Raw genomic sequence first — 22,242 nt, 5'->3', positions numbered from 1 at the left:
GATGGATGTTCAGAGGTAACGGAGGGGAGGGGATTCTGCCCCTCTGCTCTGGGGAGGACCCCAATTCTGCCCCTCTGCTCTGCTCTGGGGAGAACACCCCGCCCTGCAGGGCTGCCTCCAGCTCTGGGGCCACCAACAGCAGAAGGACATGGACCTGTTGGAGTGGGGCTAGAGGAGGCCATGGAGATGCTGGGAGGGCTGGAGCCCCTCTGCTGGGAGGACGGACTGAGAGAGTTTGGGGGCTCAGCCTGGAGAAGAGAAGGCTCTGGGGAGACCTTGGAGACCCTTCCAGTCCCTAAAGGGGCTCCAGGAGAGATGGGGAGGGACCCTTGTTTGGGGATTGGGGTGATAGGACAAAGGGGAATGGTTTTAAACTGAAAGAGGAGAGATTGAGATGAGATATCACAGGAAGAACTTCTTTGCTGTGAGGGTGGTGAGAGCCTGGCCCAGGTTGCCCCGAGAAGCTGTGGCTGCCCCATCCCTGGAGGGGTTCAAGGCCAGGTTGGAGGGGGCTTGGAGCAATCTGGTCTGGTGGGAGGGGTGGTTGGAACTGGATGATCTTTTAGGTCCCTTCCAACCTAAACCATTCAATGATCTTCCAGGATCCTGTCTCCAGGACCCCTGAGGCTGGGTCTGGCAAACAGGCTCATGCCAGGGATTGTCACCGCAGCCATATGGCACAGAGCTCATGATTCTGCAGCCCTTTTGGCAAAGGGACCGAGCTCCACCTTGAAACAGGACTGGGAAGTGGATCAAGCCGAGGACTCCGTTTGCATCTGGCTTGCTGTAAACAGTTCCACGGAGCTCCAAGCATGGCCAAATACATGGGAGAGGTTGTGCTTCAATACAGATGCCTTAAAAACCAGCGAAAGGCTTTGCAAGAAGCACAGCAGGGAAAATTGTGACTGTAAACATCACTGAATAGTTTGGATTACAGGTTGTATAGTGACTAGCCTGGAAAAGGCCAGCCAGGTAAAAAAGAGTTGTGAGTCAATATTGCCTTAGATTAATTAAATCCAGAGTTACTGGTTGGCTCCTCATCTCTGCACCTCGGTGGTTGTTGTAACTGCCATAATATTTGGCTTGTTCCACCAATGTAAATGACAGCTGGGACTGGGTACGGATATGGAGCTGTTACGGGAAAATTGGACCTTGAGATGAAGCATAACCCTGGGAATTTTGTAGCAGAGATCTAAGCCTGCATCCCTCTTCGGGATCTGGGGGCTGTTGGGTAGTTAAAGTTCTGGTTTCATTTATTTTTGAAGGCTCAAATCCTTGTGGTGAAGTGGGTGTGCTGGGAGACCTGATGCCCCTGATGAGTGCCATGACCCAAGGCCCCTTCTCAATGCCTGTAGGTCTTGGGTCCTGTTTTGAAGATAGGGCAAGGAGGTAAAAAAAATTGTTTTCCTTGTAATTGAGACCTGCACGTGAAGCAAAGAAGGACTAGCTGGCTTGTTCATGCACGAGGCAGTGATTCAGATGGTGATGTCGAGACTAGTCTGTCTTCTGTTGTATTTTTGGAACTGCAATTAATGCTCTTGAGTTTGTGTGGGCACCTTTGTGGTGGGGTGTCCCTGTCACCCTCTTCTCCCAGAGCAGGGGGTGACTTGTCCTGGGCTCACAGCTGGAGCCCGGAGAAGGGCTTCGTTGCTGTGGAATACTTTGTGATATTCCTCTCGAGTTTACCTACAGCTAAATCATTAGTTGCTGTTTTAATTTCCTTTCTAATAAAAGAGGAGCAAACATCTCATTTTCCTTAGACTGGCTGTAGATAAAAGAGTGGGCAGCTTCATTTGTTGAGATTGTTCTGGCTACAATATGAGAATTAGCATTAAAATGCTGGAGTGCGGCGTATTTAGAGGCTGTTCAAGTCTTCTCTGTGGAGTGAGCCAAACATGGGTTAGTTGACGTTCTCCATCCCCGCAGTGTCACAAACCCGTTTTCCAGAGAGGATGTGGAAGCACCACGACAGATGGATGCTGCTGCAGTGGCATTTGTGGCCCCAGCTGGCTGTGGAGGGGCTGGGGTCCAAGTAGGAGAGTCCTTTGGGGTCTGCAGACAACAGCTTAGGAGATCTGTTGGGGACTTTGGGGGTTTTCTGGGTTGGAGCTGTGCCATAGATGCCAGCTGTGTCTGTTTATGGGCAAGTATTAGATTGTTTTGTTTGAAAACAAAAGGGGCCTGGAGCATCTCTCTTATGAGGAAAGGCTGAGGGACTTGGGTCTTTTTAGTCTGGAAAAGAGAAGACTGAGGGGGGATTTGATCAATGCCTATAAATACTTCGAGGGTGGGTGTCAAAGGCTAGTCTTTTTTCAGTGGTGCCCAGGGACAGGACAAGAGGTAACAGGCACAAACCTGAACATAAGAAGCTCCACCTAAACATGAGGAGGAACTTCTTCACTTTGAGGGTGGCAGAGCCCTGGAAGAGGCTGCCCAGGGAGGTGGTGGAGTCTCCTTCTCTGGAGACATTCAAACCCCACCTGGACACGTTCCTGTGGGACCTGCTCTGGGTGGACCTGCTTTGGCAGGGGGTTGGACTAGATGATCTCCAGAGGTCCCTTCCAACACCATATGATTCTGTGAAAACCTTCTTGGTATAACATTTATTTTCTGTTAGGAGACTGTATCTACCTGTTGGAGCTTTCTATTTATTGTAAGGCTGCTCCTGATCTCCTCTAGCCCTTCGTGTCAGGTGAGTGCCCTTGTTGCAGTGCCCTTTCCACTTCTATTGCTTTAGATATCTTTGATTTATTTTGTTTAGTGTGATAACCTCAGTCAATACAGAACAGTTATTATTTTTTTTCTTTTAATGAGTAATTTTCCACTGAACTGTGTCCCTTGGAAGGTTTTTTTGTTGTGTGCCTTGAGAGTGCAGGTTGGTTGTGCTGTGTTGGCACCAAGACACCGGGTTGGAGCCGGATCCTGCTGTGCTGGTGGCTCCACGGGCACTGGGTGACCAGATGGTCCCTGCCCCACGGATGGCAGTCCTGCTGTAGGTGTCACCATCACAGCAACAAGACAGCGGCTTGCACTTAAGGTGGCTGACAAATATTTGAATAAATATCGCTTTAATTTGAATATGCTCTTCATTTGAGTCAGAAGCTGGTAACAAACTGTGTGTATTAATTCCCGAGTGTGGTTTAGGGGTTTAAAATACAGATTCTCAGTTTATGCTTTTGGGTGATTCTTGGAGAGACTGAGTTCCCTGGTGGTTCCTCATCACAATGTTGTTCACCATCACAGCAACAAGACAGCGGCTTGCACTTAAGGTGGCTGACAAATATTTGAATAAATATCGCTTTAATTTGAATATGCTCTTCATTTGAGTCAGAAGCTGGTAACAAACTGTGTGTATTAATTCCCGAGTGTGGTTTAGGGGTTTAAAATACAGATTCTCAGTTTATGCTTTTGGGTGATTCTTGGAGAGACTGAGTTCCCTGGTGGTTCCTCATCACAATGTTGTAGAAGAAATTTCAGATCCTGAGAACTGATGACCTGATTGGAGTTTTAAAATCCCTAAATATTTTTTTTAAAGTGATATCTGCATCTGCCGGGAGGAGCAGGGAGGCAGAAACAAGCCCCTGGGACCAGGAGCAGACCACTGTCACTGTGAGGGTACATTTTATATCTACATGCTAATATTTTCTAGAAGATTAGGTGGATATGTGAGGAAGGAAGTGCCCATGACCTGCTGCCGGAGGAAGCTTAGCCTGGCCAGGTGAGGACCATGAGCTGTCTGGGCAAAGGCAGCTCCACCTGCAGGGAGAGCCTAATTTTGGGGGAATCCCTGAGTGCCCCAAGGCGATGAGGGGGTGATCAGTGGTGGTTCTTGGACACAACAGGGTTTCTAAAGGAGGGGTTGACATGTCTGTGTTGTAACATCAGGAGGAGGAGAAGGAGGAACTCTGTTCTGGTGTGCACCTAGTTGCATGTGGAGGAGAGGTGCTGCTTCCCATCTCTAATTCACCACTGCAGCTGAGGTCTATAGCACAGCAGAGAGGGACTCCTTCCCTGTTGCTGGCACTTGCTCTGTCCCCATTTCTGTTTCACAGTGTTCCTTCTGTTGGGGAAGTTTAAAATAAAACACTGCTGGAGCCAGAGTGAGGATTGCAGCTTTCCCTGTCTGTGGCGCTCAGGATGCGGCAGTGGTACCACGGGCAAAACCATACGTTGGATGTGATGAAAAGATGTGTTGGCTAAACTCACCTGCCCTGATAAAGCTCAAGTGCAGTTTTTGGCCACTTGTCACAATAAAGCCCTGAGACAGGAGGAAGCTTTTGTGTGGGTCTCTGGAAGCAGACCCTCTGTTCTTGGGGTGTTCCTGTAGCTGGAGTCGCTGCTCTGAGCAGGAGTTGCAGGAGCTCCATCACGCCGTGCCCAGGGGAACTTCCCAGTGCTCTGAGCCACCTCCAGTCCCCAGGTCCTCGTCTCAGTGACATTCTCTGCTGTAATTTCCTGACTCACTGTCAGCTCACGGAAATCAGCTTGCCAGCCCTGCTCCCCCCAGGGTCAGGAACGGGCTCTGTTAGTCACCCGGCAGCTGGAGCAGCACAGGGAGCTGACCCCATGGCTGTGACATCCAGAGAGATGCTTTTGGTACGACTTTTTGCTTAATCCATATTCGTAAAAGGATTTCCTTTTATTGAGCCGTCCGCTCTGCATAACTGACCTTGATTATGTCTTGCAAAGGAGTTTAATTCCCCAAATGATGCCATTAAAGGTCTCTCCTGCATGCAAGGTTTGCTTGCAAACCAAGTCTTGACCTTCTGTTTTCTTCCTCTTCCCTGTGCCTTCAGAGGGAACATCTTGATAAGCAGAGCCTCTCTTACGCCCACGTCTCTGCACCATGAACCCTTTCCCTGGCATTTTCTGAAACCAAAGAGTGAAAAGCAAGATGTTATAGAGGCACTAGAAGATGAGATCTGGGCAGGCTGGCAGCTTTGTCTTTAGAAGGCAAAATGGTTAGGAAGGGAACATTTCAGGACCAAATATTCAGCTGGATTTTTGCAGATTTCACAGATTTTGTGGGGGTGACAGCTGGGGATGGAAGTCACTGCCACTGGCTGTACGAGGCTGGGCACCTCTGGAGCAGTACAGCTGGGGTCTGCCTGGGAAGGTGATTGTACCAGGGCTCTGGGGTGATGGGGGGACAGACGGAGGGATGGCAGACCCTGTGGTGGTCTGGCATGAGCTGGCAAGGCTGTGGTGGGTACGGTGTTGAGGAAGCAATTTGGATGACAGAGCTTAGGGCGGTTTATGGGGCCGTCAATCAGGGGCTGCCTCCTTCATTAATAACACCTACTTCTCTGGCACTTTCTGAGCCAGGCTCAAAACCCCCTGAGCAGTATCTCCACCTCTCACACATGCACCTCCTGTGTCCTAACGAGGTGTGGGGGCAAATGGAGATGTTGCTTGAGAGCCTGGGTAGCTCTCAGAGCTGCTGTGATTTCCCCTGGCAGTGCTTTGGCCCTGGTCACAGGACCGTATTCCTCCACATCATCCAGCTTTATGGACGTTTCATGTGCAATCCCACCCCGAAAATCAGAGCACCCCCAGCAGCATTCCCCCAGTCTGTGGGCACTGGGAGAAATAATTTCTGTTGGGAGCACGAGGTTGGTTGAGGTGCCCAGAACCATTACACAGCAGCCTGTGTTTTGATGTTCTCATCAGTGCCCTCCTTGTAGAGAATATCTGAGTTCAGCACATCAGCAAGGGAGCTTCCAGGAGCTATAGAAGGAGGACAACGTGCTTCCAACAGGGGATACTCTACTGGCAATGTGCATCAGAAGCTGATTGTCAGAAATAGGAAATCAAGGCACTTTAAAAAAAATCCTCTTTGATAGTGACTCAACTTTGTAACCTGCAGCTGCTGTGTATGGTTGGAACAAAGCTTGGTCCAGTCCAGTTTTCTAGCTCTAAAATACCAAGGAAACACCAGAGGCTGTGTGGGAAGCGTGGGCTGGGGAGCTGTGACCCGGCTCGGGTAGGGCTGTGGGGTCTGCTGGTGCCATGGGAAGGGTGAGCCCTGCAGGATAATCCTCTTCTGTTGGAGCTGCTAAAACTGAGCCACGAGGAGCCAGTCCCACAGCAGTGTGTTGTACCTGCTGGCTCCGAGGGGATGTGTTACAGAGACCTTTAATGCTCCATGAGTTCATTAGCACCTGCAGGGTGGCCTTGCTGTATCCCCAACAAAGGTCTGAGGGGTCCGTATTCTACAAAGAGGATGCTCTCAGTGGGAGGGGAAGAGCTGGGCAGTGTCACTGCTGGGGGGGACAGGTACTAGAGGAAGAGCAGCAGTGCTAGGAGTACTTGGATTTCTTGCTCCGATAGTTTTTTGACTCCTCAGGCTCCTCTGAGCTACTTCCAGGCAGTCCTGGGGGCTTCTCTGAGTCTGTCCTGTGCAGCTCACTTACCTGCAGGTCTCCCCTCCCATCTTGTGTCTGCAAAACAATTATGCTTGTCATTTATGTGGTTTCCTATTTGTTTTCCTCCCGTCACTGCAGCCCTGATGTGCAACCTACACGACAGCTTCCTTTGGATTAATTGCACTGAAATGAGTGCCAGTAATGTGCCATGAGCAGTACAGACTCAGGCAGTCGGAGGGCAGCACTGATTGCATTGCTATGCAAATAGCATTTCTGGTCACATTTGGTGCCAGGTGATCATTAACTTGGCAATAATGGATAGTTACAGTCATCTGGGACAGCTATGTCACATGGAATTTGTCAAATCCCCATAAAATGAAAGAATATGACAATACTCTATTATTAAGATGCCTTTTATCTAAATGATGCTTGATTCCTCCAGTTAATTCTCTGCTTGCAGTTTTCCTACTTTGAAGTTTGTCAAAACCAAAACATCCTTTTTTTTTATTACCTGGCTTTTTGAAATAGCTGGTGTTGCTTGGCAAGCAAAGGTGCAGAGATGCTCCATGAGACCTCGTGTGCCATTTGGGGCGATTAGAGAACTCAGACAGCAGAGGAGGGTTCCTTACAGATGTGGAGCAAGCAGAGCATCTGGTGCTCGGACCACTGCAGGTCTCCTCGTTCCGGTTTATGGCTGAAATTCAACATTTTCCCTCTTCTGTTCAACAGGTGAAGCAGATCATGGAGGAGGCGGTGACGAGGAAGTTTGTGCATGAGGACAGCAGCCACATCATCTCCTTCTGTGGTGAGTCTCTGGATGTTGGTGTGAACTGGGGGGCTGGAGCCCCCAGTTTTCCTGCCTGGCAGTGGGGCTGTGGGACACGTGGTTCCTGGGAACACACTCCAGCTCCAGGGCCTTGTGCTGGAGCTCGGAGGGTGATTAGTGCCAGAGGATGAGTTGTTCTGGCAGCGCTCTGCGTCCCTGGGGCCTTTGCTCTGTGCTTAAAATATATTGAGATGTGTCAAAAGAGAGAAGGATGTTGGCAATGTGTGCGGTCACTTAAGAAATACTAGAAATAATATTTTTTTTTTCCAATTCCCTTGAGAATTGATTCAACAGAAAGTCTGCTCAGTCCAAAGACTTCTTTGCTGTTATGGAATAGGAATTTCTGGAAAGGAATCTTCAGTCTGCATGAGTGCAGGAGCAGAGAGGCTGGAGGCTGCTAAAGAATTTTAAGTGGAGTTTGTGGAAGATCTGCTCTGATATTGTGCAGGGTTTGGGCTTGTTTTCTGGCAGCTGTGCTCTTCACTGAACCTGCTTTTTTCACCTGTTTTTTTTTCCTGCTGGTGTGACAGTTTTGTAAACGTGGAAGTGTTTCAGAATGCATTCATCAAAATCTCAGCAAGGTGTTTTTTTAAAAACCTCCTTGAAGAGCTGTTGGGTTTCTGTCTGCGATACGTGCCGGGGGCACTCTGGGCAAGGACTGTGGGGCAGGAGAGGAGGAGTATTTGTATCCCAAAGGGTAGTGAGGAGCAGGAGAGAGCAGCCTTGTTCCTGGTGGCACGTGTCATGAGTTTGAGGCTGGGGCTCAGCACCCTGCCTGGTGCAGAGCTCGGCGCATCCCCGGGAGGAGCGTGTGGTTTTTTCCTGCTGGTGTGACAGTTTTGTAAATGTGGAAGCGTTTCAGAATGTGTTCATCAAAATCTCAGGTTAAGAAGCAGCACCTTGAAGAGCTGTTGGGTTTCTGTCTGCGATACGTGCCGGGGGCACTCTGGGCAAGGACTGTGGGGCAGGAGAGGAGGAGTATTTGTATCCCAAAGGGTAGTGAGGAGCAGGAGAGAGCAGCCTTGTTCCTGGTGGCACGTGTCATGAGTTTGAGGCTGGGGCTCAGCACCCTGCCTGGTGCAGAGCTCGGCGCATCCCCGGGAGGAGCGTGTGGAGCAGCAATGTTTGTGGCAGCCCAAACTGTGGCTGCCATGGGGTAAAGCATGGTGGGGCTGGTGAGCCCAGGCTCCTGGGGGCTGGAGAAGGCTCCTGGGGGCTGGAGAAGGCTGTATCCCTTTCTGCAGGGCACGGAGCTGCTGACAAACCTTCCCTAAGGTTAAGAAGCAGTGTTAAGGGAGGGGGGCTGGTTGTCCCCTGCAAACAATACTGCTGAAAGGGTCTTAAGAGAGATTGTTACCAGCTGCCAGGAGAGCTACGTGCCAGTTTTACCTGTGGCTTGCTGTTTGCTGCCACCTCTCCTCCCCAGGTGACAGCCAGCCAGCCCTGTGGTCCCTCCTGGAAGCCCACCATGGCTGCAAGGGGAGTCATTGCTCCTGTGAGCTGAGGAGCCTGGGCGAGTGCGGGGTGTCTGCTTGGCATTGGGGGTTTGAGATGGAGATCTGGACCTCACGGGGTCCTTGGACAAGCAAGTTTAAAGAGCAAAGGAAGAAACTCCACCAAGTGGCTCAGCCCTGAAGTGCCAGGGAACCTCTCTGCTCTGACACCACGAGCCCTGGCTTCCAGGTAAGGGGGTGGGCAACCTGTATGGTGCTGCCTGTGGTTCTCAGCAGGGATTTTTGCTCAGTTACAGCCGTCTGTGCTTCCATGGACCCAGAGCGGGGCCATGTGGCTGCTGCTGAGCGAACGCTGCGGAGGGGAAGCAGCCCTCCTCCGTTTGCAAATAGCTGAAGGGCAGCTTGCTAATTTAGAGGCTGGGAAGAAAATGACAGAAGTGATGACAAGCAGCTTTTGAAGAAGTTGCTCCGAGGAGGCTCGTGCGGCACTGTCGCCACTGAGTAAGGTTGTAGCATCCACAGGCACAAAAAAAGAGAAGGGAGCTGTGAGGTCCTTTTTTCTTTTCCTTTTTGGAGAGCAAATGGGCTGCCTTCTCCCTTTACTCCTGGGCCCTTGTGTGAAATAGATGCAGATGCTTGTTTCAGGCCTGTGTGCCTTTGTATGCTCTCAACCGAGTGGCATCGAAAGAGCAGAACAGACTTCAAGGTGTGACTCATTCTCTGCTTTTCTGTGCAGCACGAGGCTTCGCAGCCTGGAATTATTTATAGCCTCCTACCACACGGAGCTGAGGCATCCAGGCACGAAGGGCTCGTTGGTTCCTTCTGGCTTCTTAATGATGTTGCTGCACTTTCACTGGCTTGTGGTGTCTACACCTTCTGCTGTTGCTCTCTCAGTGGAATGGTGTGTGTACCTTCCTTGGTGTTGTGGCTCTCCATGAGCTGGGCGAGCTTATAAATAACCTCTTTTCCCTGACAAGCAGAGCGTGCTGCGAGGCTGGCTCTGGGTAGGCAGAGCTGCCCTTTTCTCTGGGGAGAGCTGCCTTCCTCAGTGAGCCCCTCCTCATCCTCTGTGCAGCCAACGTACCGCAAACCCCTTCTGATGAGACCAGTGGTCTGGCAGGAAAGGGCAAGCGCCCTGTTTTGCCTGCAAGGGAAGGGTTTGAAGCAGACAAACAGGAGTTGGCATCTGTCACGTTCGTGCTGCCCTGGGAGGCTGATGGAGAGCCAGCAGCAGGGCTGGGGGTCTGCCTGAGCCGAGGGGTTTGCTGTCCACATCAGTGCTAAGGCTGCCTTTGTGCTCAACCCCTGAGTGGTTTGGATCCTGCCAGGCCACCCTCCAGATCCTCAGTCTTTTGCCAAGAATCAAAACTCCCTCCTTTCCTGGGTGCAGCTGCCCAGATCCCCTGCACTGTGTGTCTCTGCCATAGGTTATATCCTTAAGAATAGGGGAGAATCTCTTCACAGTGTCTGTTTGCAGTGATAATAGTAAGTTATAAACTTTAAGAATAGGGGAGAATCTCTTCACAGTGTCTGTTTGCAGTGATGACAGGAAGTAAGTTATGAACGTCCCCTGCACTGTGTGTCTCTGCCATAGGTTATATCCTTAAGAATAGGGGAGAATCTCTTCACAGTGTCTGTTTGCAGTGATAATAGTAAGTTATAAACTGGGCTCAAAAATCATAAGGTTAAAAAAGAACCTACCATTATACCTGCATTTGGCATGGACAGGGTGCTCTTAGTTCATGCCCTCAAACCTCTGAGCCCTTGGGAGAGCACAGGGAGAGATTTCCCTATGGAGACTCCACACTTGTATGTAGTTTTGCCAGCAGGAGTAGTGTTTTGGAGGGGTTTGGGCTATGGCATTGAGGACATCTTGCTGGAGCATGCTGGAAGGCTTTTCTCCAGTGTGGGTTTTCTCCCTCCTCTGCTCCCCAGCTGGCAGGGAGGTGTCATGGACTGGCCGTACAAATGAACAAATGACTGAAGGGATGCGGGGTGATTTCAGTGTGTGTGAGGAAAGCTGGGTGGTCTTGCATTTGGTCCCAAAGCCATGAAGCAGTGTGGTCTTACTTTGTAGCTGCAGATCGGGACAGGTAGGATGCATTTGGCATGGACAGGGTGCTCTTAGTTCATGCCCTCAAACCTCTGAGCCCTTGGGAGAGCACAGGGAGAGATTTCCCTATGGAGACTCCACACTTGTATGTAGTTTTGCCAGCAGGAGTAGTGTTTTGGAGGGGTTTGGGCTATGGCATTGAGGACATCTTGCTGGAGCATGCTGGAAGGCTTTTCTCCAGTGTGGGTTTTCTCCCTCCTCTGCTCCCCGGCTGGCAGGGAGGTGTCATGGACTGGCCGTACAAATGAACAAATGACTGAAGGGATGCGGGGTGATTTCAGTGTGTGTGAGGAAAGCTGGGTGGTCTTGCATTTGGTCCCAAAGCCATGAAGCAGTGTGGTCTTACTTTGCAGCTGCAGATCGGGACAGGTAGGAAGACCCATCCGTGCTATTTGTAGCATCTCCGGGCTTCAGGTTTGTGCAGGGCTTTGGTTAAAAACTAGAAGACCCATCCGTGCTATTTGTAGCATCTCTGGGTTTCAGGAGGGTTTGTGCAGGGCTTTGGTTAAAAACTGGATGGTACCCATCCAGCGGCTCCGAGTGTTTGGTTTTGGGTGGGTGAGCAGGACTTGGCTGTCCCAAATGCGTTGCTTTTCTGCCTTTTTTTTTTAGTCCAGGACGTGTCTCACAGCCCCTGAGATGCTGCACGCCTGCCCTGCCTGCTCGGCGGTGAACTCGGGCATGGCACTAAGCAGGGCAGAGATAATGAGAGCATCTCTCAGCCCTGGGAGCTGCTGTTGATGGATCTGCATGAACTACCTTTTTTAATGTCTCCGTAGAGTTGTTCAGCTGTAGGAAAAATTGCTTTTCCAAGCGAGAGGCGAATCGGCGGCGGCAGGGAAGGCTCTGCAGCGCCTTCCTGGGGAAAGAGGGGTGCCAGGGTGCCAGAAAGCTTGTTGTCAGACCCAGATTGATAGCCTGCAGGACTGTGGGTCTGTGTAATTTTCCAGTGCTTTGATCAGCCTGTTTAATAAGTCTGTGTTTGACACTAGGCATCCATCCTGAGCCCTCCCAGGGGACTCTGGCAAACAGATTGCCGGTGGAGCCTGTACGTGTGCGTGTCTTTCTGTGGAGTCATCGCTGGCTCCCATCACCAGCAGAGCCAGCTCCCTGGGCTCCTCTGTTGCTGCTTGCCCAGGCAAGGAGCCTGACAGAAGACAAGTGGCCAGAGCTTTCTGGCTACTCGCTGTGGTCTGGTGAGTCCTTGAGGCTGCCTTTCAGCCAGAACCCAGCGCAGGGAGTCACGCAAAGCCTTGCATGGGGACTTTACTGCTGAGCACTAGCTGCAGGGAGTCACCACCGAGCTGGTAGGACCTCCCAAGCCACACTGAGCTGCTGGCGTTGCCTGTGGTTTATCCCCAGGTTCTCTATTGCCTTTAGTTTTTTTGGGGAAAATGCTTGCCCCATTTCCTCTGCTGCTTTAGAAATCTTTGATGTGCCAGTCTCTCACTCCGAAGCTTTCTCCTTCTCACTTGGACCATCCCAGCACATGGGGACCAGGGGGCAAAAATCTCCTCTTCCAGCCTTTCCCATCCCTCAGACTGAGCCGAAGGGAAAACTTCAGGGAGTTGTTTTGTTTCTCTCCAGTCTTCAAGAAAGCTGTGAGAAGAATGTCAGCCTGTTTGTCTGCATAGCAGAGCAATTATCCTACCTGCAGAAGATGCTTGTTTGTTGTCTTGTGTCTGACGAGGATGTTTTCCTGAAGGCCAGGTGGGGGTGTCCTCTGCCTTAAAATACATCCTCTGTGAGGTTTTACCTCCTGTCCTTCCATCTAGCTTAATGATGGTGGCTGGAGTGGTGAGCACACCAGAGAGAAAGGAGAGGGACTGGTGCGTCGAGCTTGCAGAGGGACCCCAAGTCTGGTGTTCTGTTGGCAGTGCCCTCCCCAATGACACTACAAAAGCCTGTCCTCTGTCCCAGGCTTGTCTGGGGCTGCTGGCCCCGTAGCCAAACCAATCACCTGAAATGGTTTCAGACCCCTCTAGCCAGGGGAGCAGAGAAGATGCGTCGCTGTGTGGCCGCACTTAGCTTCAAGCTGTTAAACCACAGATAAACTGTTTACTCCCACAGGCTTAAACTGAGAGACTCTGTACGAGCGGGCTCTTGGCAGCTCCTGATCCGTGCAATTACTGCCACATCACGGGCTGGTGGCTCCTCTGCTGGGAAAATCATCGCTCTGGTACCAGCGACCGTGCTGGTGCGGAGCTGGAAGCAGCAGCTTCGATTTGTTTGCACTCAGGATATCGTGTAGCGGAGCCAGATCCCGGCATTTTCAGAACAAAGGGCTGCGAGCACAGTGGTCCAGGTCCCTTCTCCTGCTCTGTTTTATGAATGAACAAAGCACTCTGAGAAATCCTGATCCAGGCCACCAGCTTGGCACATCAGCGCAGACTGCTCGCTCCTGGGGGCACAGAGACACCACCTCTGTGGTCTGGAAGCTGCACGTTCCCATTTCATCACCGGTGTAGTAAGGTCTCTGTAGGCTGATGGTTGGTCAGATAAGTGAGCCCAAGACAAGTTAGTCTGCCTGACTAGTCCCTGTCAGGAGATTTCAGGAAGACCCTGAATTTACTTTAACAGGTGGAAATTAATTCTCCATAGAAGTACGTACATCATAGAATCATAGAATGGTTTGGGTTGGAAGGGACCTTAAAGATCATCCAGTTCCAACCCCCCTGCCCTGGGCAGGGACACCTCCTACCAGACCAGGTTGCTCTAAGGCCCCTCCAACCTGGCCTTGAACCCCTCCAGGGATGGGGCAGCCACAGCTTCTCTGGGCAACCTGGGCCAGGCTCTCACCACCCTCACAGCAAAGGATTTCTTTCTGGTATCTAATCAAAATCGCAAAGAATTTCTTCCTAACATCTCATCTAACCCCCACCCCCTTTCAGTTTAAAACCATTACCCCTCATCCTGTCGCTCCCCTCCCTGATCAAGAGTCCCTCCCCATCTCTCCTGGACCCCCTTTAGGGACTGGAAGGTTGCTATAAGGTCTCCCTGGAGCCTTCTCTTCAGGCTGAACAACCCCAACTCTCTCAGCCTGTGCTCACAGGAGATGTTCCTTTAGGGACTGGAAGGCTGCTATAAGGTCTCCCCGGAGCCTTCTCCTCTCCAGGCTGAACAACCCTGACTCTCTCAGCCTGTGCTCACAGAAGACGTTCTCCAGCTCTCTGACCATCTTTGTGGCCTCTGCTGGACTCGTTTGCACACCTGCAGTTCATGCCCTTCTGTTCAGATTAGCCAAACTTCTTATAGATGCCACCAAAAACTGAAATTGTAGCTATGCCCTTCTGTTCAGATTAGCCAAACTTCTAATAGGTGCCACCAAAAACTGAAATTGTAGCTCTGTATGGTCAGCAGAACTGATGGCTCTGTGGGCAGAAAAGCCGTACCGCTCTCTGCTGCTCTGGGCCAGGAGACATCTGGGTTCCCCAGTCTCCTGTCTGCTGGGGCAGGAACAGGACGTGGCACTGGTTTCCTCTTGGGAAGCCTCTCTGCTGTGGAGTAAGGGAATGGATGCAGGGGGATGTTGTGGTGTGGGCTGTGAGTTCTCCTGCCACTTCAGTGATGACTTTGCTCTGTTGCAGCTGCGGTGGAAGCCTGTGTCCTGTACGGCTTGAAGCGGAGGGCGGCGGGATTCCTGCGCAGCAACAAGATAGCAGCTCTGTTTATGAAGGTGGGCAAGAGCTTTCCTCTGGCAGAGGAGCTTTGCAAGAAGGTGCAGGACCTGGAGCAGCTCATTGAGAATGCGTAAGGCACTGGCATCGCTGTTACCCCACCTGTAATAGGTGGCAATGTCCAGGAGGAATTGCTCTTTCCGTGGAGCAGAGTCCCGTCTTGGGCTTTTGATACCTCTGAATTGGCTGTTTTTCTTGGAGACTGTAAGTTCCAGTTGTGGTTTAAGCTAGGATGGACAAGTTCTTACATCCTCCACCCCTTTTCTTGTGCTTAAGAACAGTTAAGCATGTTTGCTCCTGAGCTGTCATGGTTTATGGACCAGTGCACTAAGCCAACTGGAACCAAATGTGGTCTGCCTCGATGTGCAGGGCTTGAACCTGCTGTAATTCAGCTGGTGTTTGAGAGTGGCTTACTCATCCTTGGACAGGAACCAGGGAGATGGATGGTGCCACTACCTGGGGGCAGGGATTTTTATGCTGCTCTTCGCTTGCAAACTGCTGTCCTCAGGCACCAGGGGAAGAGGCGTGTGGGTTGGAGGACTCTGCTGAGCCAGGGCCTTATTCTAGGGTACATTTACAGTAGGAAACCTATTCATTGAAGTCAGTTTTTGAGGACATATGTGGGCCCTCTGGAGTAGGGGTGGAATAGATGAAGGGAGCAGTCTCCAGAGCCTTGTCCCCACACAGTTCCCTGGGCATCCCTCAGCCAGCACTGCTGAAACCCTGACTCCCTGCCCCACGAGGTGCTGTGAGTGCCCTGTGCTCCTGCAGTGCTCAGGGATAAGATGTTGTTGTCTTCTGCCTTGTACCTCTAAAGACGAAATCAAGCCCAGGGTGTCCCGGAGAACGTGCGCAAGATGCCAAAGCTGCCCAACCTGTCTCCTCAAGCCATCAAGCACCTCTGGATCCGCACAGCCCTCTTTGAGAAGGTCTTGGATAAAATCGTGCATTACTTGGTAGAAAACAGCAGGTGAGTGCTGGCACAGGCCAACCATCTGCCCCTCCAAACTCTCTACCAGCGTCTGCCCTGGAGGTGTTGCTGGCTGAGCCGTGTCCAAGTGCGCCAGAGAAGTCCCTGGATGGGACAGGCCAGTCCCTGCTGCTGGTGGCCACCATACACTCCCTAAAATAAAGACAGGCCACCCTTGCTCTGCTGACAGCTGGGTTGTTAGGACTACATCGTCCTTGTTGTCTGAAAATTCCTTGCTGTGGTGTCCTCTCTTGGAGAGGTGTCATCTCCAGTCCTTGGGATGTTTTGTTAGGAGATGGTGATGCTTCCAATGTGCTGCGGGAGGGTGTCTGTTCCCCAGGAATTTCACAATGAGCAGAAACAGCCTGTTAAGGGCTTCTTGCCCTCTCACCATCAAGGAGTGATACAGAAAGAGAAGGGCATTACAGTGATTTAAAATTACTGTCTCTGTCATTGTGCAGTCCCAGGGGGCTGAAATGCTACAGCATTCTGCTCTCTTTTATTTCTTCTAGTAAGTACTATGAGAAAGAAGCTCTCCTGATGGATCCTGTGGATGGGCCAATTCTTGCATCTTTACTGGGTAACGCTCTCCTCTTGCCCTACTTCGATAGCTTGCTTTTCAAACTTGTTCCCAGTTTCACATCCCTGGGATGTGAAATGCAATTGTTTTCCTAGTAAGAACTTCAGAAAGCTTAGTAGCCCTAGACAGGTAGCCCTGTGGAGTGGTTGTAAAGGCCACATGATGCCCAACTGCTGAGCAGTGAATAGAGACAGAGAGTCTTAAGGCTGAGCTTGGGGTTTCCTTTTCTTGCCAGGCTTCAGTAACACTGGGCATAAACCAGGGCTGGGGCCAGGGATTCCTTTTCTTGCCAGGCTTCAGTAACACTGATGGGCATAAACTAGGGCTGGGACCAGGGGCTGGGAAGCAGGAGGGAGCTGCAGTGCAGGGCTTGGTGTGTTCAGTGGGTTATTGCTCCTCTGAATTCTTCACTGCTGTTACCATAGAATCTTAGAGTGGTTTGGGTTGGAAAGGACCTTAAAGACCACCTAGTTTCAATCCCCCTGCCAACGCAGCAGTGTGTGCTAAGCCTGGTGCCTTGTTGCCTGCTGTCCCACCAGCCCTGCTCTGAGACGCTGGGCTCCGGGGATGTGAGAAGTGACCAGAGAGCTCAGAACAACACCGATGGCTTCTTGATGTTTGCCATTTTCTTCTCTGTGCAGTGGGGCCCTGTGCGCTGGAGTACACGAAGATGAAGACGGCCGACCACTTCTGGACAGACCCCTCAGCTGACGAGCTGGTTCAGAGGCACCGGATCCACAGCTCACACTGTCGCCAGGACTCACCCACCAAGCGCCCGGCGCTCTGCGTGAGTCGGGGACAGCTGGGAGGGACAGTCCCCAGTGATGGGATGAACAGGCATCACCAGGGCTTGGGGCTCCATCTGCTTCAACAGGGGTGTGAAACCTTCAGAGGAGAGAAGGTAGAAAAGTGTGTGGTTACTTGAAGTCTTCAAGCCAGAAGTGCCGGGAAGGCGGGCCATGGAGACTGCAGGCGTGCTGGCCCAAGGCAGTGCTGCATCTTGGGGTTCTCCACCCTTTGGGAACAGCATGTTTGATCGAAAAGCAAAGGCAGCTGAAGTCTGCTCTGTTTATTGCAAACAAAGCACACTCCTGGGGATTCTCTAAGTACAGAATCAAGCTTGGCCAGAGCCAGGAATCCTCTTAGAGGACGCAAAGGGAAAGATTTCTAGTAGGGACTTTCTTAAGTGTAAAAGCGAGGAGGGAAAGAGCTTTCAGGAGAAGGTTTCTGAAAGCAAGAGGTGTCTGTGCTGAGCTCACGTTTGTAGGTGGATCTCTTCCAGATTCAGAAGAGGCATTCGAGTGGCAGTATGGATGACCGGCCGTCACTGTCTGCCAGGGACTACGTGGAGTCACTGCACCAGAATTCCCGAGCCACGCTCCTCTACGGCAAGAACAACGTCCTGGTGCAGCCAGTAAGTACCTGCTGGGGCATCTGGGTTTTACAACACTGCTCTGCTCCCCGCCAGGAGATTCTGTCCCAAGTTGCTCTTTGGAGAAAAGCACAGGCTTATTTCTAATCTGGGAGGGCAGTGACTGGGCTGTGTTTGCTGAGGTCCTGGTAATGGATCCTCCCAACTGAATGGAAGAGCTCTTCTGTCTGAGTAGAAACAGGCTCCTCTCTTGGCCACAAAACGCCTCCTCCTGTCCCTTCCTGCTTATTGTAGTCGAATAAATGAAATGCAAACTGCTTAAGTGGAGCTGTTAAGTTTGCCTCAGCTGGGCAGCTGCTCCCGGCTCTTTTCCAAGCTGGTGAGGTGTCCTGTTGTCTCTGCTGGGAGGTTTTGCAGGGCCACCATGGGTTTGTCACTGTTGGTGAGTGGATGGGCTCAGGGGCAGAAGGCAGGGCTGTGTTATGGTCCAGGGCTGTGCTCCACGGCACGTCTCAGCTTTAGGCTACCTGAGGTGGTGCTTCTGGTTCTTCCAGCCTGCTCTCACCACTTTCTCTCCCTGTCTTTCTCTTCTCAAGCGAGATGACATGGAGGCAATCCCGGGATATCTGTCCCTTCACCAAACTGCCGACATCATGGCGCTGAAGTGGACTCCCAACCAGCTGATGAACGGCTCTGTGGGGGACCTGGACTATGAGAAGAGGTGACTGTCACTGAGTGCACCCTGACGTGGGGCAGGGGGAAGGCAAATGTTCCCCAGGTTCAGAGTTTGGATCTGGTGTCCAAGGCCATCGATGAGTTTTCCCACTGAGTGCAGAGCAAATCAATCATCTTCGAGTCTGTAAGAGGAGAAGGGAAGGGGAGGAGGCCTGAGGTGGTGGGAGAGGTGGCTACAGGAGGTGGTGTGAGGTGCTGTAGTGCTGCTGGGAAGCGTTCAGCGAGGGAACTGGTGGGTGCTTGTTCTGAGAGACACCAAGTGGTTTCATTTATTGCCCTTGGGGAATTTCCCAGGAGAATGCCCTCTCTACACACTAAGCAGTGCTTTCAGATTTATTGTGGTTATTTTCATCTGGGGAGCTGAGGAGCTCATAAATAGGAGAAGAGTAGGAAGAGTATCTGCAGAGAGGGGTTTCCAGATAATCATACCTTGGTGACAGTCTGTGCCATTTTGTAGTGTTGTTTGGAGCCTGCTCCTGATCCCACTGGGTTTCCAGATAATCATACCTTGGTGACAGAGTCTGTGCCGTTTTGTAGCATTGTTTGGAGCCTGCTCCTGATCCCATGTAGTGCTGCTGGGAAGTGTTCAGCGAGGGAACTGGTGGGTGCTTGTTCTGAGAGACACCAAGTGGTTTCATTTATTGCCCTTGGGGAATTTCCCAGGAGAATGCCCTCTCTACACACTAAGCAGTGCTTTCAGATTCATTGTGGTTATTTTCATCTGGGGAGCTGAGGAGCTCATAAATAGGAGAAGAGTAGGAAGAGTATCTGCAGAGAGGGGTTTCCAGATAATCATACCTTGGTGACAGTCTGTGCCATTTTGTAGTGTTGTTTGGAGCCTGCTCCTGATCCCACTTGCAGGTATTCAAAGTTCTTTGGATTTAACCGAGTCCCTGGAGCTTATTCCTCCAAAGTCTGCTTAGTTTGCTGGGCAGGGTGGATCGCCATGTCCTTTGGCCTGAGATTGCCTTATGGGCTCCTGGCATTTCTCTTAAGAGCTGCACTTGTTTTAACAAACAACAGAATTGTGACAGGTCCCAATTTGCCTGAGAAATCGAACAAAGGAAAAAAAAAATCCCTTTCCACCAGCAAACACTCCAGGAAAGCTGGAATGTTGAGGACACTGATTCTTTGACCTGAAGTAAAGGTCATCATCAGCAAAACTTGTTCTCAGTCTTGTTTATTCTCAATTGTAGTTTTGGGGGTTTTGTTTACCTGTGTTTTTTTCATCTCCCCTTCCTTCTTGGCCCCTGGGCCATTCCTTTATGCCTGGTACCCTCCCCCTAAAATGCTGTTTTCATCTCTACACTACTTTTCTGAGTTCTTGACTTGGGCATCAGCCTAAGCTCTAAAACTTCCCAGTGTCAAGACGTGACCAAGGAAGAGAGGAGTCAGATGACAAAGTAAGTATGAATCTACAAGGGATGACTCTTACGCACCCCTTCCCATCTCTAACTGTCTTTATTAAGCACTATTTTTGTAAAGTGACAGATAATGCTGCTCAGAACCTGGAAATTGCTTTCTTGGAAAGAAGTGGGATGTCATTAAAGGCTGACACCCTCACAGAGCTCTCGTTGGGCTCTGCACAGAAATAAAACCTTGTGTGAAGCCATGTGTCTCCTGGTGAGATCCCCTTCCCTGGCTTCCTCCTGGTGTCTCTCTGTCCCTCTGCCCTCCCTGGTGACCAGCAGCTCCAGCATTTCCTAGATCTGTTGTCACCTCGAGGTGCTGGTGCTCAGGAGTGCAGTTCTCCAGCAGAAGCAGCTGGGCCCAAGCCTATTTTTCAGCTTTGAGAAATCCCACAAATTGGAGGGGTTTATTTTCCCCTCCCTTGACAGGAGCTCAGCAAAGCAGCAGCCCAGGCTCAGACTGCACTCACTGCACATTCCCTTTGGGCTCCAGGGCTGCTCCTACCTGGGTTCTCCAGCACCCCAGCAGGGTGAGGAGTCCTTTCTGGGGTGCCCCGAGGAGAGTGCTCAGTTCTGAAGGGCTCCACATCCCTCCCTGCAATTCCCAGGATCAATGGGCAAGTTTTCCATGTCTGGGAATGATGTGAGGGTAGAGGAACAGCCCAGGGCAGGTGGGACTGGACTTGCCTTGGCTGAGCTGGAGTGGCAGGGACAGTAACTGGCTCTGGAGGGATGCTGTCACTTACTTGGGCTGGCTTTGTGGTAGTCACGCTGCTGCTGGGACCTCATCCTTTCTGCAGCTTCCTCTGGAGGCAGGATCTGGGGCTGATATGAGCAGAAGCAGAGCCTCTTGCATCCCTGAAGCTCACGACTTCCCCTCTCCCTCTGTTCCAGCGTGTACTGGGACTACGCCATGACTATTCGCCTGGAGGAGATCGTCTATTTGCACTGTCACCAGCAAGGTAAGGCCAGAGTGGGGGCTGCTGGAGGGTGTTGTCACCCTGACGTTTGCACGATTAGATCTTTGGGGAGTGCCTAAATGGGGAGGTTTGGATTCAGCTCCAGGACAGACACCCAGAGCTCTGGGTGGTCACTATGTAAGCTATGTAAGTGCTTCTAGGAGAACCTTTAAACCAGCTCCTGGCTGTGGGGCTTGGCCAGGCAGTGCTCTCTGCTTTCCCAGGGTGCTGGCTCCCAGGCAAACCTTCTCTAGGGCCCCAGACTTGTGATGGGCTTAGGGAAGAATCCAAACAGGGAAGAAATTCTTTGTTTTGCACACCAGAAAGACACTTCCCCGTACTTCCTTGCCTGTCATCTGGAGTTTTGGCTGGTAGTGTTTCCCTCATTCATGTGTGTGTCTCCTCTCTGCTCTTGCTAATAGTAGACAGCGGTGGGACGGTTGTCTTGGTGAGCCAGGATGGGATTCAGAGGCCCCCACTGCGGTTCCCCAGAGGAGGACACCTGCTGCAGTTCCTGTCCTGCCTGGAGAATGGCCTCCTGCCCCACGGGCAGCTGGATCCACCCCTCTGGTCACAGCGGGGAAAGGTAGGCACCCCAAAACTTGTTCCTGAGCCCACAGCACTGCGGGTTCTGGCTGGAGTGTCTCAGAGCAGAACTGGGGGGGAGGCACTGTCAGTGGCTGCTGCATTCTAGACAAACCCCCTCCTGAAAGCAAGGGAGGTGGGCTTGAAATACTGCAGTTTGGTTTAGCTCATGGCTTTCCCCACCTAAACAGAACCTCCTGGGGAAATGGGAAGGGATGTGGTATGAAGGTGTTGGCCATGAGGCCTGGTTGGTTTGGTTCTCACGGCTGTGCACAAACAGGGTCCAATATTCACTGTGTCTTTGAAAGCTTAATCATAGAATCATCTAGGTTGGAAGGGACCTTCAAGATCATCTAGTCCAACCATCAACCTAACTCGGACAAAAAACCCATCACTAAACCATGTCCCCCAGCACCATGTCAACCCATCTTCTGAACACCTCCAGGGATGGTGCCTCAACCACAACCCCATTCCAAGGCTTGATAACCCTTTCAGTGTAAAAATTTTTCCTAATATCCAACCTGAACCTCCCCGAATCCAAAGGTTGCTCCAGCACGGGGGACCTGCAAACATCTTCCGGGCTGACAAAGGATGTGCCCTTGTTGGAGAGGAATTTGACAAGCCAGGCAGTGGCTGTGGTGGGATGGGTTGTCACGAGTTGGTTTTGTTCACCCAGGGGAAGGTGTTTCCCAAGCTGAGGAAGCGAAGTCCCCAGGGCTCCTCCGAGTCTGCGTCTGACAAGGAAGATGATGAAGCCACAGATTATGTTTTCAGAATAATCTACCCAGGGACACAGTCTGAATTTGGTGAGTACGTGGGCAGAGGGCGTTTGGGGTGGGTTATGATGGGATGTCTGAGCAGCCAGAGACCCACCACTGACAGACACATTGCAATTTGTGCCAGCAAATGGTTCCAGAGAAATGGGCTTTGCCTGTAACAATTCTGCCTTTTATTCGACTTCATGTATGGGCTGGGGTTTTATTTTTTTGTTTTAACCTTTCACTTGCTACTGAATCCTTCATTTCTGCAGCTGCACAACAGGCCATGACCTCCTTCATGGTTGGAAAAAAAATTCTTGCACATGAGGTTGACTTTGGTCACGTTCTTTGGGGATCACTTTTCACCACCACAAGCCCCCAGGGCTGATTCTTCCCTTGCTATCACCAGGTCAACTCAGCAAGAACTGCATTAAATCCA

The 22,242-nt window shown here is 51.3% G+C and overlaps 1 protein-coding gene across 1 annotated transcript in view; it reads left to right on the top strand.

The window, feature by feature from the left end:
- The window catches only part of SGSM1 (small G protein signaling modulator 1), a 59,555-nt gene that overhangs the window by 7,964 nt on the left and 29,349 nt on the right, over positions 1 to 22,242 (top strand). The window contains exons 3-12 of the mRNA XM_014944822.1: positions 7,095 to 7,170; positions 14,346 to 14,508; positions 15,253 to 15,405; positions 15,918 to 15,985; positions 16,627 to 16,772; positions 17,268 to 17,399; positions 17,954 to 18,078; positions 20,396 to 20,463; positions 20,883 to 21,046; positions 21,722 to 21,851. Of these exons, the coding sequence (XP_014800308.1) occupies positions 7,095 to 7,170; positions 14,346 to 14,508; positions 15,253 to 15,405; positions 15,918 to 15,985; positions 16,627 to 16,772; positions 17,268 to 17,399; positions 17,954 to 18,078; positions 20,396 to 20,463; positions 20,883 to 21,046; positions 21,722 to 21,851 (1,225 nt within the window). The remainder of the gene's footprint in view (positions 1 to 7,094; positions 7,171 to 14,345; positions 14,509 to 15,252; positions 15,406 to 15,917; positions 15,986 to 16,626; positions 16,773 to 17,267; positions 17,400 to 17,953; positions 18,079 to 20,395; positions 20,464 to 20,882; positions 21,047 to 21,721; positions 21,852 to 22,242) is intronic.

Source organism: Calidris pugnax, unplaced genomic scaffold (assembly GCF_001431845.1).
Source record: "Calidris pugnax isolate Ruff unplaced genomic scaffold, ASM143184v1 scaffold139, whole genome shotgun sequence".
NCBI lineage: Eukaryota > Metazoa > Chordata > Aves > Charadriiformes > Scolopacidae > Calidris > Calidris pugnax.
The sequence above is the reverse complement of the archived record's forward strand: the minus strand, read 5'-3'. Positions and strand labels throughout refer to the sequence as shown.